This window comes from Hippocampus bargibanti, linkage group LG01, assembly GCF_051943395.1.
Source record: "Hippocampus bargibanti isolate YZ-2025 linkage group LG01, ASM5194339v1, whole genome shotgun sequence".
Lineage (NCBI taxonomy): Eukaryota > Metazoa > Chordata > Actinopteri > Syngnathiformes > Syngnathidae > Hippocampus > Hippocampus bargibanti.
Genome location: NC_142734.1, coordinates 6,943,863 through 6,962,271, shown reverse-complemented (window position 1 = coordinate 6,962,271; position 18,409 = coordinate 6,943,863). Strand labels below are relative to the sequence as shown.

Genomic DNA, 18,409 nt, shown 5'->3' with positions numbered 1-18,409 from the left:
AGAGTCTCCTTCACTATTGAATCATTTGATTGGCCGGCTGGGAGACACGCAAGCTACTATGTCGGCATTTTACTGGTTGTTTGCGGCCCAGAGGTGAGCGTTTGATAATGACGCCACAGTTACCGTCGTTGGCCGCGACATTTTTGTCAGCGACGTGAAAAAACAAACAAACAAACAAACAAAAAAATAAATCAATAAATAATCTAAGTAACCAACTAACTAACTTAATTACTGTACGTACGTTTCACAAAAAAATAAAACATCATGTAATCCAAGCATTTGTGTTTACCGAAGTTTATTTGGTATGCAGGACACAAACGTTATTAAAAATAAATAAATAAAACGCAAAAAAAGCCACAGAAATCAGACACACAAAGTCGCACTGAATGACAGATCGATGTAAAATGGATTGCATTTGTGATATTGTTTATAACAGATACAGCACATATTTTAAATTCAAATTAAGAATATGTATTGAGACCCCTTGTACCTAATGGTGCGGCTTGTCTTTCGTCAATGTAGTCATGCATCTTACAACTACAACTATCAAGGCCTAGCAATGAACAAACAAAAATCACAAGGCACCGTTCAGTACACAAGGCCCAAATTACATTTTGATGTGAAGTTGTGTGATGAAGATGAATAGATGTGCGCGTTCCAGAGATGTTTTCGTCATCACTCAACGACTAAACATGGAGTAATATCCGTTTTTATAGTATTATATTATATTATTTATATTATTTTCCGCTTGATGCTTAACAGGAAAGAACCCATCACACCCACCTGTTGTTGAATAATAAGAAAAAACATTTACTCACTGGAGTTTCACTGGTGAGTCCTCACAAATGACTTTTTTTTGTGAACACATGGACAATCTTACACGCATTTTCTTGTTTAGTATGGAACCATGGATTTAGAAAGGGAACTGCTACAGATTTTTGTAGCATGTTACACTGCTTTTCAATGTTCAAGAGCAGTCAATTTTTTGTACTGCACATGCACTTATTATAAAAATGCAAGATTTATAATGTGCAGTTATTTATACAGAACCTGGCCCACATCAAATGAATCCTTAAAATTACGCGAGTCAGTCAGAACGTGTTTCTGATTGCACATCAAACAAATTTCGTGGTTTTAATTATTTTGCCAACACCATTTTGTTGAGCCATGTATTCATTTTATTTCACTTTTGTGAAATAAGTTTTAGAAATTTCATAAAGGAGTTCATCATCAGTATGAGTTAAAAAATAAAATGAAGCCCAGTGTATAATTTTTTTTAATGTTTCAAAAAAGGCAAATTGTTGCAATGTATTCATATGGGATTGAGTAGTCAAAGATCATCAGAACACACTCTACCATGTAAATTGATTGAACACTCCAATTCAGATTGTTCATTAGCAATTCGCTGTCAGATATTGAAAAAATGCATGTAATCAAAAAAATAAAGACTATCAGTACCCAAACATCTTACATAAACATGCATTTTCTGAGTCTTTATTGGTTTCTAATCTCATCTGCAATGGAATGACAGGAATGAAACTATCAGCAATGAGGCCTGTGATGTCCTTCAGTACATTTCACCTTCTCCTCTGGGTCCCTCCAGCCTAAGGTCCGAGTCATTTCTGCCCAGCGTGAACAAACTGACGACAGCCATTAAGGCTGCCAGCATCATTAGCGCACAGCCTCCAAACATGTGTCTGGTGCCGCCACCGCCTTCCCCACCGCCTGTGCCTGACACCTCACCGTGGAGTGCCAACAGCCCAATACAAGCCAGGAGATGCAGAGGTAGACGGAACCAAGCCAGCACTCCGGCTCGCTTCTCTTCTGGGATCACTCTGCCCTGGAGGAAACCAACCGCTGGGAAGTACAAGCCACAGGCCAGCTCCAGCAGCAGGAAGGCCAAAAAGGATTCATGAGGGCGAGGCTGGCCCGGCGCCGTGGAAAAAGTCAGCATGAAGAATGAGAAAAACGCCATAAGAACAGCTAAACAGAGCACGTGGCCAGGCTGGAGGCGATAGCGGCTGGAGGTGGCGATGCGGTACATTAAGGACCCAACCATTGATGCAGCCATTAGACAGGAAAAGACAATGCCTAACGGAGGCCCGTGAGGGTCCAGTACTGGGGTCCACAAGAAGACAAATATGTAAAGTACACTTTCAAAGAGGGCCTGTACGCCACCCAAGAGCATGACCCTCCTGTCAGACAGCAAGCAACGGAGTCCATCGTGGCAGCTGCGTGAGAACCGGGCCTTTGTGTACGAGAAAGTCAAACTTCCGACGGGAAGCTTCTGTTTGTCACCTTCGGATCGTTCCTCTGCTTCTTCCTTGCCCCAGTCAGTCAACACGACCCAAGCACAGCATGCCAAACAGGGTACAGCTAGTAGAAAAGGAGCCACGGGGCCCAGGTGGAGCCACTCGGCCAATAAGTTTGCCACCAGGCCAGCCCCCACAGCGAGCCCATGGTTCCATGTAGCAGCTTTGGTGAAGGTGCTCTGGATCCACTCTTTGGGAAAATCATGGACATCAACATGACGGTGCACGTACCAGGTTTCAAACGTGGTGGAGAGCAACGATGTGGACAGACCGCCCAGGATGCGGCCGATAATCAGAACAAAATAGTCCCGGGACAGTTTGGTGAGACAGCAGGCAGAGTACGACAGGCAGAAGAGAAGACATGTGTGTCGCCGGCCCAGTGCTTGGGGTAGCCAGCCTGAAAAGGGAGCAAACAGCACACACGAGGCCAAGCCACACACATAAATAATGGCTATTTGAGACTCTAGAAAGCTGTAGTGTCGGTAGAGCTTGTAGAGATAAGGACCCTGGAGCCAGTCTGCCCACAGGGCCAGGAGGTATGCCCGGAGGAAGACATTCTGGAAACGACGGAAAGCAGGGTTGGCTGCGGTTGTCTGGGTAGGCTCGGATGGGCCGACACGACGTGATGTGAGTTCGAGGCCGACACATAAGGCAAGCAGGACGATAATGGCGAGATACGCCGTCACCAACATGCTGTGTGCTATGACACACCGCAAGGAGCTGACTTTAAACTTGCTCTAGTAGTGGGACGTTTATCACTCCTTTGCTTCTCAGCACCTGTCCAGGAGAGAAACACCAGACAAATGCCTACGTGAATATTATTTACAGGCGTGTTCACACGTAACCTTTCCATTCTAACAGTCACTGAAATAAGAACATAATAACAGGCGTCGCAAAGTCGATTGTGTCGCGTGTTTTTTGTTGTTTGGTTTTTGCAGTTTAGCTGACCCTAGCATCCAAGCTAATTTGCTACTACGGTCACACTCTCGAGTTGTTTTCGTAATTAAGGTCGTTGTGTGTCTCACCAACGTGTAGGACGGGTCCATTATTGTGATACCAAAGAATGTTCCAGCCTAATAAATTGGAGGTTATATCCAGAAACGCGTACTGTTTGTTGTCTTTGGCCAAGAGAACATTTACAGTACTTCCGTGTCCAGGATTGCGCCACTAGGAGGCGAGGGCGTCAAAGTATTTTTTCGACGCAAAAAAACGGAAGTGATTTTTTAATTAAAATCAAAATTAAAGTACAAATTATGATCCGACAGTAATATTTGCGAGTTCATGGCGTGATGCAGACAAGTGTGTTGCATTTTCGGACTCCCACCTGCAAATAAGTCAATTAATATATTGAAAGACTGAAGATTTGAAGCAATTGCTTCTTGTCAAAATCTTCTTTTCCTTTCGGCTTTTCCCTTCAAGGGGTCGCCACAGCAAATCCGTGTCCTCCATCTTTAGAGGTTTGATTCGCATGTTTGTTTTGGCCAAGCTTTTACGTCGGATGCCCTTCCTGACACAACCCTCTGAATTTATCTGGGCTTGGGACCGGCACAAGGGCTTGGGACTGGCACAAGAAGACAACAGCTTCTTGTGAAAATATTAGTCTTAATATTTGATATTATGGCGGACACTAAGACCATGTATCTCATCCAGCTGATGTACAGCAAGGGGCGTGGTTATGATAATGATATTTTCCCATGTTCAAGTAAGATCCACTTGTTAGCTGTTGGAATAAACACATGTCTACATTCAGTCGTGTGTGTGCTCCTTCCTCAACGGCTACAATATAATATTACCGGTAAAATAAAAAAATCTTTGACTTCACAGTTCAGAATTTGAGCGTTTTTTTTCCCGGGCTCTATTAAAAATTTAAATAAAAGAACCCTCCCGCTCCTCCCTATCAAACACAATGTGGAGTACAGGTGCAACATTAACACAGAAACTGGGGTTGAATTTGAACTAAATTGTTATTGATCAACTTTGTGAAGTTTATTTTAAAGTTTATACACGAGTAACATGTTTTAAAATATATACTTCATTGTTGAAAGGATTTATTATTATTATTATTATTATTATTATTATTATTATTATTATTATTTGTTTTTTAATTGTTATTTTGAGTTCAAGATGGCTGCCTTGTCCTGTATTTTGTTTTTCTACTTCTTCCTTTCATCTCTTTTCCTCTTCCTTCACTTTGCTGCTGTAAATTACAAATATATGCACTGCGAGACTAATAAAGGCTAACCCAATGCAATCCAATCCAATACACAGACTGCAGATGGGGCTGCAGAACCCCAAAGACTCCAGGTACCACCATGCCTGTTGAAGATAGAATAACAGCGTAACATGTACGCCATAAATGGTATTTTGCCCATACCGTATGTGCCCAGTTATTGGGTGGGCACCAGAATAATGTATGCCAACATCAGATAGGATAGTCTGCGGGTCCTTAAGAGTAAATAGAGAAAATGGATTAATGTTGAAACAAATGACACACAAAGATTCATAAACAATCTGAGGTTTATATGTTTTTATTAAAGAGCAACGATTTTACAAAATGTACAAGTGCTCAATCAGTCATGATGAATCAAGCAATCAGTCAAACAACCAATCACGCTAAAATATCTCGAGTTTGTATGACAAACATTGGGGGCAGGTGGAAGGTGCAGTGGAGTTAGTGCTGCTGATTCTAGGGATTATGCTGGTTGGTCACATCATCTCAGTGGAGGCGGTGTGTTCAAGGTCATTCAAGAATCCTGACTACATCTTCTCCTGTGCAAAGCACCACCCTCTGCCCCAATAACCACACCTTGTAATCGAAGGTCAGCAGAACATTCTAATTTGGGCCCACCCATTTTCTTTTTGTTCAGTCGCATTTGAACAAACATGATATGTACAGTAAGAAAAAAAACAATAAAACTACAAAACATGCAGAGAGACCTTTTGCATTCCGATGTTAATGCAAACACAATATTTTTGATTGAATAATTTCAAATGGCTAAATATAGCCTTAAACAACATTGTGTGCAGGTGATGCAAAACTGTATGTATGGTCTCATTCCACTATTATTGTGTATGGTGAAACAGTGATACACTACATTTCAGCTTTTACACTGTATTTACATACACATTTTCTTTCTCTTCAAAACAAATGGACTCATAACGTCATCATAAATGGTCCCGACGAAGATGGATCTATGATAAATGCCTGTTCAGAGATGGGATGGGTAATGCTTAACTAAGTTGGCTATAAATACCATGCCTAAAAATGCTTTTGTTCGACATGGTATTGTCAACTTTACACAATGACTAACACTAAAACTGGATTTTTTTTTCTCGTACACTAAAGAGGTATTGTGCTTTGTATGCACAAATAACGTTGTGTGAGCATATTTATGTATGTATGTATGTAAATGTGTGCACTGGATAAAAAAAATGCTCCTGTTTTCCTTCAAAAAAAAAAAAAAAAATAGAACAGCAACAGCAACACTTGCCCATTTCCTTTTTGGTCTGTTACAAAGAAAGTCCCATCCTTGAAAAGTAAAGTGTGTATGAATGCGGGATGTGTTTTATTCTGTTGTGCACATAGTTGGCTCAAGGGTCAATGCGAAAAGCCAAAAGTTTGTCGGAGTGCAAATTGCTGAGGGTGCGCAGGTCTGGAAGTCGCAAGAGGACTTTGGAGAAGAGTGAGGTGTCATCCGGATGCCGTCGACCGATCAGCGACCGCAGGGCTTGGATGAGACCGTCCTGGAGCTGCTCAACAGCCAGCGCATCTGAGATGCCTGAACGATCTAAGGAGTTCAGAAGACACTGATGTGAGGATGTGGCCTGTCAAATATTTGACAATGCTGTCTTGAGATATGAGCTTAATTCCATCTGCCTACTTCAGAACATAAAACACTTACATCAGAAGAACTTATTTCATGCAACCACTTGACGAAATGGAATTGAGTGAATTCATCACACTATTCTTTTAATTGTATGCCACTCAGTGACACATTAATTGTTGTCACAGTGGATAAACAATATATGATTGTGAGCAGTTTTTCATTGTTTATCTTTGTGTTTGGCTGGAGAGTTTGTCGAAAAAGGTTTGTTGAAAAGGTTTCTTCAGCCGTCATCTGTACTTCTTTGAAGGTGTCGGACGTTTCACTTCTCATCCAAGAGGCTTCGTCAGCGAACTAAAATTTTGCTGGTAGCTCTGGCCCTATATTATTGTCCTGACCGATTATGGTCTACGACTGGCCTGATTTCCCCATTTGCTCTGGTATCACCTCATCAGGATAACTAAGCCTATGTGGTAACGATCTCAGAAGTGTGTTATAAGCACAATCCAAATTAAAGCTCACACCACCATGGTGATTTAGTGAAGGGTTTTGCTGTTTTATAAAAATAGCTTCTTTTACTCCCCTTTCAAACCATCTGTTTTATGGAGAGTTTGTGCGAAAAAAATCAATTCCTGAAAGCGTAATAACACTGCCAAATACGCTACAGCCCTTGTATGGAATTTCCCATTTTGTGTTAGCATTGAGATTATGGAATTATAATTACAATCAGAAATTCTCTTAATGTGTTATTTAGTTTGACAGTTAGCCTTCAGGTGTGAGTGGGCCAAAATATGTCAAAGCGGGGTCACTCGTATCCATCCATCCCTGGTAATAATGTACCTGCTGAGACCAAGACCACAGCCATGAAGAGGGCCGTTTCGTCAGGTTCTAAGCCCATGGAGCAGAGTTTCTCGCTGAAATCAAACATGGCATCGAGAAGGGAGCCCATTCCTAAAGCACGCAGGGTGGACAAGGGGTACTTTTCACCATTCAGGAAGGTCACTGTGTGCTCTGCAGCATTGAACAAGGTGCAGAACCTCACCATCAGAACCTAAGCACACAAAAAAAACAAATTCTGTTTGCTTTGATTGCTTATGCTTTTTAGATTCAGGTCAATTTATAATTTCAAAATGAACATGTTACCTGGAAGGTGCCTGACTTAAGCAGCATGACTTGGTCCTGCTGACTCAGCTCTTGAAATCCTGGAATGCCCTTTGCGAATTCGACCACCTCCTTGACAGCCGGAGTGAAACACTGAGAAAAGGACTCCCAAATGTCCTGACTACTGCGCTCGGGCCCAGAGACTGGGCATGCATTAAGGGGACAGGCCTGAGAATGGAGGATAGAAATGCAGAAGGTTATTTTGAGTCACGTTGCAGAAATGTTGCTTTATTCCCGCACACTTACCAATACTTTAGCTCCCGGAGCCAACTTCCATGGGCAGGAGGGCTGATTTGTAGCGGGAACTGCCTGACATGAATAATTAGCACTGCCTCTTTGAGGCGTGTCCATACTTGGCTGATGATTTTGACTTGCTGACACCATATATGCGTAACGATTGTTGTTCATGGTGTGAAAAGTAAGTTGGTGGACATCAGGGGCAACTACGCAAGGCCGGCAACTGTGACCCGAGTTGACTTGGCCAGAAGTCGGCTGGAAATTGCAATCTTGAGAGGCGTCATTGGTTGTGGTGAATTTAGCCCTCTTTGCTGTCCTCTCTTGTCTGCTGCCACTGAAGATGTCCTGGTAGGCTCTGGAGATGGCCCCGATGGCCTCCTTTGAGCTACTGTCTTCTTGGCTGGTGGGGGAATCGTTCACGGGCGTTGAGTTCATGTCCATGGCAGCAGATTCATTTAGACTGTTCATGTAGCTCTGCATCTCATCCAGAAGTCGCTGCTTCTCTCTTTTAGGGATGCGGCCAAAACGCACGGCTGCAGAAAAGATAGGCAGGAAAGACGTCACAATCTGATTTTTTACTGATTTCTGTGTGGAAGAAACAATTCAGATAGATTCCTGAATTTGACATTAATGTTCTGGAAACTGATGGCACTGTTCAAGGAGGCGATGGCGTATTTTGTAAGATGCAAACTTCCGTCTCCAGAATCGTCTCCCCTTCCCTCTTCCCACGGTAACCATCAGCTGGAGAAGCTATTTATAGACTCCTTGCTCACATCTGCCTCATTCTCCTCTTCATCCCTCCTCTCCCTCTGTTGTAAGTAGGGCAGTGGGGCAACGTGAGCGTGATGTCAGTGGGACCGAGCTTGTGAGCGCAACCATGAGAACAGGCAGCCTCCAAGGGACAAACACGGCTGCACGAAGCTAACTAAGATGGAAGAGGCGCATGCATGGAAAGTACGAGAGTTTGTGTGTGCCTGCGTTGTCAGGTTACATGAGGTAACACCAAAGTTTTGAAATGCTAAAACTTTTGACAAAGCGCACTCTATGCTCCAAATGCCTCAGCATAGAAAAATCCTTTGGGCAAGATGATTTATTACCCAATGTACCCTCATTTTCTCAATTACTGACATTTAGAACTAGCACAGAGTGAAAAAAAAGATATTTTTCACTGTGTGTTGCGTTTCAGAGATGATCTGATTGCGGACTTAAATTGACATGCAGTTGGAGGCTTGGTGTCTGCTTACCAGCTAGCCTGCCTGCCTGCCTGCATGTGAAATCAGGGTGACATATAGATTGTAGGCAGTAGGCAGCTGCACGTGGTTTTCCTGTTTTTGTGAAATGGTTATAAAAGTGGGTTTTTAGGTTGCGGTCCTGGAGTCCAAAAAGAAATGCTACTTTAAAAGGGGTCAGGCTAACTGCTTTTATCGTCATTGTGTTGCCTTCTGCCACCTAACTGCTTGTGCACCTGGAGTGTGAGACACGTGCACACAAAACGGTATCTGTCTCAGTTCCATTTTAAAATTGGTCCGGAGGTGGAGATAAATCGAAACCAGTGAGAGGGGGGGAAAGCTGGCAAACTACACCAACTAGGTCACAATGTTTGAGAACATTTTGAGCACAACTTTGTATTTTTCTGGGTCAGCATACTTTTTTTTTTTAAATTTCGACTTATAAATGATCAATCAGTGTACAGCAATCAAGGTGGTATAAGATTTGTTGCTGAAAAAAACTGTCACGCGTCTGGCGGCTTTTTGCATCTTGGGCTTAATTGTTTCCACCTTCCCAACGACGTTCTACTGGCAAACACAAGGTAATCAAGTCGACCCCGTTCCAGTTTCTTAAAATAATTCCTGTGTTTGCAGCAGTTTCCAAGATGATAGATAGCTTTGGGGACTTCAATTCTCCTGGACTCATAAATCATTGTCTGACAGGGAGGGGTATGACGGAGGGAGGATGGAATATGGTGAGCTACAAGGAGTGGTGTGCCTAACCGGAACATCCTTCCAAGACTTTGGTCGGAGGACAGTGCTTGGGATAGTCAAAGAAAGACCTTTCAGAACGTCGTCTGCATGGCTGTTAATAGTCACAAACAGGAAGACAACCTTTGACTGCTACTAATGAATATATTTGGTAAACACATTTTTCCAACAGGTTTGTGTGGAGAAATGCCAAGTTTGAGGACCTCACAATCAAACAGACTGCAGTATGTAGACACCAGTGGCAGACCGTCAAGGCCTGCTAAGCCTTCTCTGCTGGCCTACAAATATCTGAATCACGGACTGATGTTAATTATATTTTGTCCATGAATTCTTATTAAATAATTCCAAATTGTCTTTCAGCTCCCTTTCATTACCCTTGTTGCGCTGCTTCCAGATGTGTGTTTTCGTATTTAAGCATTGAACAAATCACATTTTAGCCATCATGTGTTACCAGAGTTAGAAATCTACCTGGACGCCTTCACAATCAGTTCTGCGGGCCCTGTTGAATCAAATGTGTCGATCAAACTGTTGTTCCAACCAATCAGATTTCGAGTTGACAACCCGAAAGGAGTACCAATGCCTTTTTGAAGGCGCTGGTCAACATCAGAGTTTTCGCAAACTATGATTGGCTAGTGAATGTCATCAACCCTCTAGTGAACTTGTAGTAAATCACACCACACTTTTTTCAGTCTGGATTGATTCAGACATAGTACTACTGAAGGCCGAGGGATGAAATCCCCGGCCCACCACTGGTAGACACTGTGCATGGCATAAACAGAGTGCGTCTAACAATCATAGGAAATTTTGTCGCAGTTTATGGGGTGAATGCTGAACGGTTTATTAGAAAACTACTGACGTTCAAATTGTAGCTGAATCTAGTGCGATTCCATCATGTTCTTTTCAAATTGAAGGTGTCATATAAGTAAAAATAAATGGCGCTTCATGTTATACTACTAATGGCTAAAGAATGGAAATTAGGGTCAGCAGAGTGTATTGTGATTGAACCAGTGGTAGAATGACCGCCACAAACTTCCCGTGTTAATTTTTTTACTTTGACCTGCAGATCGACACTGCTGCTGTGTGTTAGCTAATCAGGCCACCCACAGTGGCAAGAACTCCACAGCGGCTCTTTGCATTCAATTGTGTCATGATGTCTCACCGTCTCGTGACATGCCAACAGACAGGCACTTCTTGAAGCGGCAGTGCTGGCACCGATTGCGGTTCATGCGCATGATCAGGCAGTTCTCGTTCTTCACGCACATCTTGTAATTGATGTTCTGCTGGATGCTGCGGCGGAAAAATCCCTAAAATGACAACATAGCTTGTGAAATGTATATCAAACTTAGTGGAAACTTCAGCTTCATCCATCTGTCAAATGGTTTGCCTACCTTGCATCCTTCACATGCATGGACACCATAGTGGAAACCAGATGCAATGTCTCCACAGACCTTACAGAGAAGGACCATCCCACCATTTTCTGTGGACGGACAACGAGATAGTCATGAGTGCACTTGTCTGTATGAGAGCACTGCAAGCATTGTTGAATTTTCTATTCAATGCAGAGCTGACATTCAAATGTGACATAATTGCAAATGATATGGAGTTATTGGTCAGTGCTATTTCTGGAGCAGGTGGGAGCAGAATACCTGCCCCCTTACATTTCATATGCAAAGTGTTCTTTTGTCTGTGATTTTACCATTCTAGCATGACCAGAAAAAAAGCACTGTAGTATTCTTCACATATGTGTAGCAATCCCAATTGGTTCATGCCCCAGAGTTAGGTCAACAGTTGTATTTCCAAATAAGATAGCAGTAGAGAAAGTGAGAATTGACATACTAGTGAATGTTCCATGGAAACCGCATGGTCTTTTTACGGCAATTGGATGTGCATAGTAGCTCTGCTGCTGCGGAGCTGCTGCAGGGGTGCCGCGATGGACCTCAGGAAACTGGAACACCTGTCTTGTGGGTGGTGTGGTGGACCCAGTGGGGCTCTCTTTCAGTGCCCCGATTTCTGTGAAGGTGATTTCCTCTGGTGATGATGGCTGCGAATGTGAGGAAGGTGACTGTGTCTGGTAGCCACTGGAGGGGCTCCCAGGGCTGGGGCTGGAGCTTCCCGAGGAGCCTGCGTAAAGGATGACTCCCCCACCTCCTGCAAACGAGGCAAAGAGCACACTGATTTGTTCTGTCATTTCTAATTCACCTCTAAAAACATAATATTTTCAGATTCCATCTATCCATTTTCCAAACCACTTTATCCTCATTAGGGTTGCGGGGGTGCTGGAGCTTATCCCAGCCGTCTTCAGCCATGAGGCGAGGGACAACTTGAATTGGTTGTTGTAATGATATGAGCAAATCATATTTGCTTGTTCGACTAGCGATGCCTGGATATAGACCAAACAGAGCATGCGCTGCAGAGAGTCAGTCATAGGAGAATCTACGAGAGACACATATTTAATTGCTTTTCTCCCTCCCTCTGATTAAGACGGCAGTCCAAATAAAGAACCTCAACTCTATCCTGAACTTGTATCATTTACCAAACCTGCTTACACAAAGCAACACCTCAGAGCACACATAGACAAATAACCATCCGCACTCACACTCACACTAAGGGACAATCTGGAGTGTTCAATCACCCTGCCATGCATGTTGTTGGAATGTGGGAGGAAACTGGAGGACCCGGAGAAACCCGGGGAAAACATGCAAACTGCACACATGAAGGCCGGATTGGGTCTTGAACTCACGACCTCTGCACTGTGAAGCTGGCATGCTAACCACTCGACTACCAGGCCGCCCATATTATTTTTCTTTATTTCCATCTCTGTTTCACAAGTGATTTAGTCAATTATGAAATGTATTTAGCTATTCGTTCACTGCCAATAATTAATTTCTCATCATCTATGCCAGCGACAGGCAATCTGACTTGAAAACAACTGTGTGTTCAACTAAACAGGCCCAGATTTTGCACTTCAATACACTTGTATGTTAAATGAGATGAGATCATGATTTCAGTTCAGGCATATATACCGCTTTGCTTCAACACTGCTGCTAAACGCTGCATAGAGTATAACTCGGGAAAATGAATTGGGTCTTGTGTGGGCTACTCAATCACTGCCATTCACGAATTCATTCAGGAATTGAAAATATGACGTAGAGCGCCGTTCCCAAATTTTTTTCGTTTTTTTTTTCTTGTTTGGGTGCGATAAAGCGTTGGCCAGGTCCTCTGGCGATGTTCCTTCTTTTCCACAAGGGGACAGCATTTCCCTTTTTTCCATGTTAGCGCTTTGTTCCTGCTTCAGTTGTTGTTTCAGCGCTATATAAACCAATATGTATGTAGTGCATTCTATTTTGGACAGCCACCCTCATTTCATAGATTTTTTTTTTTCTGATGAAAGAAGATAGTCAAAGGTTTCTCACGCTTCATTGAATGTTTATGTAGTCCTAAAACTCAATTTTATTCTATATTCTTTGTGTCCTGCAATTTGACTGAAAATGACAAAAACCCTGGCACTGGAATGGACACATTTTTGCACGTCTGGAGGTGAATGAATTAATTTCCCCCGGAAAGAGAATGGTTCACCAACTCTGCAAGACGTGACGTCACGCACTGTTGCACAAGCCCAGCGGGGCAATAGGCAAAAGCACCGTGAGAAGCAGTGGTGTCTTGCCTCACACAGTGTCAAAGGCGAAATGCAGCGCTCAATCTGACAAAATGTGCACGCTAAAAATACAGCAGGTGACAGACGGAGAGCAGTCACATTCGCCAGAATCATCGCACGCGTGTTTTTTTGAACCAATCAAATAAAATGCGAATAATGCGCTATTATGCTGCCGCGCACGCAAGGTCAAGAGTTGTTTTGTTGGTTCGACTGCATGTGCTCCCATCCCATAAGTTTCTCCTTGCAGCGAGAGACCCGCCCACCCGCGGCACTTGTAGTGGGTCATGCGTTGTGGATAGTGGATGAACCGAGAGAGAGCCGAGCCGGCCTCACGTGTCTGCCTCCTCTCGTCTTCAATAATAGCCGCGAGTGCGCTCTCTCTCCCCTGGCACTGAGCCCAGAGCCAGGGAGCCGCACGACACCTGACTGCCGCTTCACATGCGTGCACCCTCGACACGCTTTTACCTCTAAACAAATCCGAAGTCCCGTGTTGAGATGAGCAACAAAACTCAAATAGGGCCTTTCAAAAGCTAGTTCCCGAAAAATTAATTGAGCAGCAGTCACCATTTTGGTGGTGTTGTTTTTGGGTTTTGTTTTGCATAGGAAAAGCCTGAGCGTGTGGGTTGGAATGAAAAAAAAAATAACAACAGCAGGTTACTTACACGTGCTCGATTTGACAATTCAATTGCAATTGCCTGCACGTGGAACTGCAACTTTTACAACTGCTCAATTATTGACAGTGCAGCTTCGAATTCCCACTGACCCCGCTTGTTGGACCACGTGCAGCTATTGTTTTCATCCTTTCAATGAATTATGCCAAACATTCAGGTAAGATCACAAACATACAATATATTGTGGTGGTAGTTGGAAATGAAGAACTGCAAAGCATCACACAAAGATGGCTAACAAATATAAAAAAAACATTAATCATAAACTTTGTAACTGACAAGCATTTTTTGTCGTGTTCAAGTGGACATTGATGTTGCGGAACAAGCCTTCTGTGTACGCTTGCCCTCTCGCTGCACAAGGTATTTGCTGAGCTGAAGTGCAGACCTAATCCCTCAGCAAGCACGTGTTGTTGGATTTGTTGACTCATGCCAGCCAGAGCGGCAGACAGACCCAGCAAAGTGCAGGCCTCAACCTCTCCTCTTCCACTGTTGACAAACAAGCCCAGCTGCTCACCTCACCCTAAACCCGCCACACAGACTGTCCACCTTAAGTCCAATGTGCGCCATACTTGTCTGTGAATAACCCCTCGAGAGCCACCGTGCTGTAAACACCGTCAGTTAACACAATATCTAATTGACTGCGCTTTCATGTGGGCTAAAGTACATAATCCAGAACACATTGACAACCCTCTAAAGGGAATTCAGAGTTAGTAGCAGTGGTGGACCATCAAGGCCTGCAAAGCCTTCTCTGCTGACCTAAAATATCTGAATCACAGACTGATGTTGATTATATTTTTTCCATGAAGTCTTATAAAATAATTTCAAATTGTCTTTCAGTTTCCTTTCATTACTTTTCCGCTGTTGCGCTGCTTCCAGACGTGTGTTTTTGGATTTAAGCATTTAATCAATCACATTTAAGACATCAGGGTCAGAAATCTACCTGGACGCCTTCACCATCAGTTCTGCGGTCCCTGGAGCATCACATGCGTCGATCAAACTGTTGGGCTAACCAATCAGATTTCTAGTTGGCAACCCAAAAGTGGTACCAACACCTTCTTGAAGGCGCTGGCCAACGTCAGAATTTTCACAAACTATGATTGGCTTGTAACTAGCCATTCAGAGTTTGCGAAAACTGCTCTGATCACACGCCGCTAGTGAGAAGAGCATACTGCATACCAGCCAGAGCTAGCATACTGTATAAGTAGCGAGCTGCATCACAAATAAGCAAATGCAAACTGATTAAATAGCAGTTTTGTCAACCCAAAATGGGCGAATAAATAGAATAAATGGATTTGGTTGGAGATTTAATGTGAAATGCATTTTCAAGACGGATTTTTCAAGAAAAAATGGATATCATTAAGAAAGCTGGGTCAGTTATTTCCTGGCTAATGGTACCCTCTAGTGGACTTGTAGTTAATCACACCACACTTTTTTCAGTCTGGATTGATTCTGACCTAGCACTACTGAAGGCCCGCCATTGGTTAGTAGTTATGTGCTTCGTAGTTCCATCATGTGTGCTTGATGATCATGAGAACTGTCATATGATTCAGCATTAAAATGTTTTTCAGTATTTTAGTTTTCTCGATTTTCAAGGGGACATGGCAAAAACTGTGCCCACAGTGACCCACTTACAGAGTCCATCATAACCACCACCACCCCCAAATACAGGGTCTTCATTCGCAAAAAAATGTAACATTCAGTTGGCAAGCTCGTTCTGTCTGCACCTCGAAAATGCAGTTTGGATAATCTGCTAGCACATCTGCTTTGGAGTACCACATGGTAGTGGGATGTGGAAAAAAACAATTAAATGAATGTTTCTTTGACTCAGACATGTCGTGATGTGCTAGTATTTGAAAGCTGCCAGAAAGCAACAATTTCCCCCTGTGGTTATTGTGGTATTTGTCAGTGATGGTTAAACAGGGCGTGGTTTCACCCCATTCAGCCACAGCAAATGAGAGTGGAGAGAACGTGTCATTTTTGCGGATTTTAAATCCTGATTTAACACACTTTACAAATACAGTACAATCTTTCCTGTAGTGTGTCAACTTTTCGAGACTTTTATTTTAACTTTATCCGGACTACAATATATGTTAGAATGTAGACTATATATGAAAATTTCACTGCCAGACGTGCTAAAATGTGTCCAGTCCAGTGTCTGGGTTTTTGTCATTGTCACCTAAATTATCGGACCCACAGAATAATGAGTTTTAGGACTACGTAAATATACAATGCAGTGAAAGAAACCTTAGACTCTCTTCTTTCACCAGAAAAAAAAGAGTTAATTCCCAAATAATATCGGTCTGGAGTTATATGAGCTTGAAATGAGGGTGGCTGTCCAAAATACAATGCAGTACATACATATTGGTTTATATAGCGCTTTAACAACAGCTGAAGCTGGAACAAAGCGCTAACGTGGAAAAAGGGAAATGCTTCCCCCTTGTAGAAGGGAAAAACATTGCCAGAGGCCATGGCCAGCGCTTTATCGGCACCTTAACTGAAAATAAAACCCGAACAAATTAGGGAATGGCGCTCTACATCAAATTTTCCATTCTCAAATGAATTCATGAATGGCATTGAATGAGTTAATCAGCTTTCAAAACGTTATTTTAAAGAGGTTGTTTCTTCTGAATGAAAAAAAATAAGTAAACGTCATTTGTCTGCAGGTGCACTGTGTTTTTTTTTTTTGCATCCTTCACTTTTACCAGGGTTTGCCTTCATCCTCTTTGGGATGTCCCACACGGGGCAAATCGGATTGACTCACACACTGTCACCAAGCACAAGCCACTTGGAATTTGGATCAGTGCAGACAGCATTAATCGAAACCACAATGAGGCTTCAATGGCAATCTTGGGTGTACCCGTGCATCCACTAATCTGCCAGCGACCGGAGTCAGGCAGAGAAACAACGTGAGCAGAGAAGAGCTTCACGGGTATATACGCTCCTCCCGTTTGGCCTCTTGTGCCTTTCCGCCTACTTGTGCAGTCACGCACGCAGAGTTCACTGTCCATGTGGCATATGCCAAGGACAGCCACGGCATACCGAGTTTCTCACGATATGTTTCTAGTTATATATAAAAGAAAATGATGCAGGCCAATAAAAAAGATTGCTGCTGACTAGAAGGAATCCTTTCTGTTTTTGCAGCAAACCCATGAACTCAAAGTAAGTGGAAGTAGGTCAATATCACAGGAAACTGCCTCGAGCTTCTCTCCAAACTGATACTGCGTCACACTCGCACGGCTTCTGCAGGCCCGTGTAATTGTAAGGGATGGCACATTGAACTGAAGAGGAATGGACGAAGGTCTTTGGTGCCGTATATCGCTTGATCACACCATGAACTGGCTTGCTTGACCTTTGCTTGTAACTTTTTGGAGGCAATAGATAATGTGGAAAATGATCATTATTACTGTGGCTTGTTACTTTTTTTGTTTTGTCAGCGTGTCATATGAACGCATACAAGATATTTCGGGGATAAAATAAAATTGATCTATTTGTTCATCAATCTGCCTCATTACTACTAAATAGTCTCACGCTTACATGGTCATGACAGGAAGCGTCATGCAGTTGTGGGCCGTGCATGTCACTCCTAGGCCTTCAGTAGTGCTATGTCTGAATCAATTCACAGTGGCGAGTGCGGTGCAATTTATTACACGTACACTAGAGGGTGCCATTGGCCAGGAAATAACTTGTGACCGAGCCTGCAGAACTGATTATGGAGGCGTCCAGGTAGATTTCTGACCCTGGTAACAAATGATGTGTGAAATGTGATTGGTTAAATGCTTCAATACGAAAACGCACATTTGGAAGCAGCACGACAGGGGGAAAGCAATGAAAGGAAGCTGAAAGACAATTTGAAATTATTCAATAAGAATTCATGGACAAAATATAATTCACATTAGTCTGTGATTCAGACATTTTTAGACCAGCAGAGAAGGCATTGAATGCCCTCGTGGCCTACCACTGGCATAATGTATTTTGTCTTTTCAGGAGCCTCCCTACCTGCTAAGTCATGGTCGGAAGAAAGACTTAAAACAATATAATGGTAAATGAACCATGAATTAATTTAGAAGAATAAATGAGTCATTTATAATCTCCTTTCAAATTCAAAAAATAAAGAGGATTTTCCTTTTACACGTGAAAGACAAGAGTGCACTACAGTTTGATCATTTATTTAAAAAAAAGGCTACATTGTGCACTTTAAAAAACGTGATAAAAAGCAATGAAGCTCCGGGCTGTGTTTTTGGAATGTGGGAGGAAACTGGAGTACCCAGAGAAAACCCACACAGGCGTGGGGAGAACATGCAAACTCCATGCAGGAATGCCTAGGCTTGCATTTCAACCCATTCACTGTGAGGCAGACATGCTAACCAGTTGACAACCATGCCGTCTTGACGGATTTTGCGCTTCTGAAATGCCTTAAGTTTAATGTGATTTTCATTTAAATGAAATTACTGTGTTTTACCTGATTACTCATCTGTTATATACATTCATTCATTTTCTGATGCACTTTATCCTCACAAGGAAGGTTTCAATCAGCCTGCCATGCATGTGTTTGGAATGTGGGAGGAAATCGGAA

The 18,409-nt window shown here is 42.8% G+C and overlaps 2 protein-coding genes across 2 annotated transcripts in view; both read right to left on the bottom strand.

Moving 5' to 3' along the window:
- Positions 1–1,258: 1,258 nt before the first annotated feature.
- slc61a1 (solute carrier family 61 member 1) lies at positions 1,259–3,035 on the bottom strand. Its single transcript, XM_088992852.1, has one exon. It carries the CDS (start codon positions 3,002–3,004, stop codon positions 1,568–1,570), a length of 1,437 nt encoding a protein of 478 aa, XP_088848978.1. The 5' UTR covers positions 3,005–3,035; the 3' UTR covers positions 1,259–1,567.
- A 1,799-nt stretch (positions 3,036–4,834) lies between these two features.
- nr1d4a (nuclear receptor subfamily 1, group D, member 4a) overlaps positions 4,835–18,409 on the bottom strand; it is a 16,897-nt gene continuing 3,322 nt past the window's right edge. Inside the window, exons 2-8 of the mRNA XM_088992803.1 lie at positions 11,350–11,661; positions 10,902–10,990; positions 10,673–10,817; positions 7,544–8,067; positions 7,280–7,465; positions 6,977–7,187; positions 4,835–6,100 (exon numbers count right to left, since the gene is read on the bottom strand). Of these exons, the coding sequence (XP_088848929.1) occupies positions 5,904–6,100; positions 6,977–7,187; positions 7,280–7,465; positions 7,544–8,067; positions 10,673–10,817; positions 10,902–10,990; positions 11,350–11,661 (1,664 nt within the window). The 3' untranslated portion in view covers positions 4,835–5,903. The remainder of the gene's footprint in view (positions 6,101–6,976; positions 7,188–7,279; positions 7,466–7,543; positions 8,068–10,672; positions 10,818–10,901; positions 10,991–11,349; positions 11,662–18,409) is intronic.

What these genes read in the sequence shown, in the direction of transcription:
- slc61a1 (XM_088992852.1), bottom strand. Translation starts at nt 3,004, where the DNA reads ATGTTGGTGACGGCGTATCTCGCCATTATCGTCCTGCTTGCCTTATGT.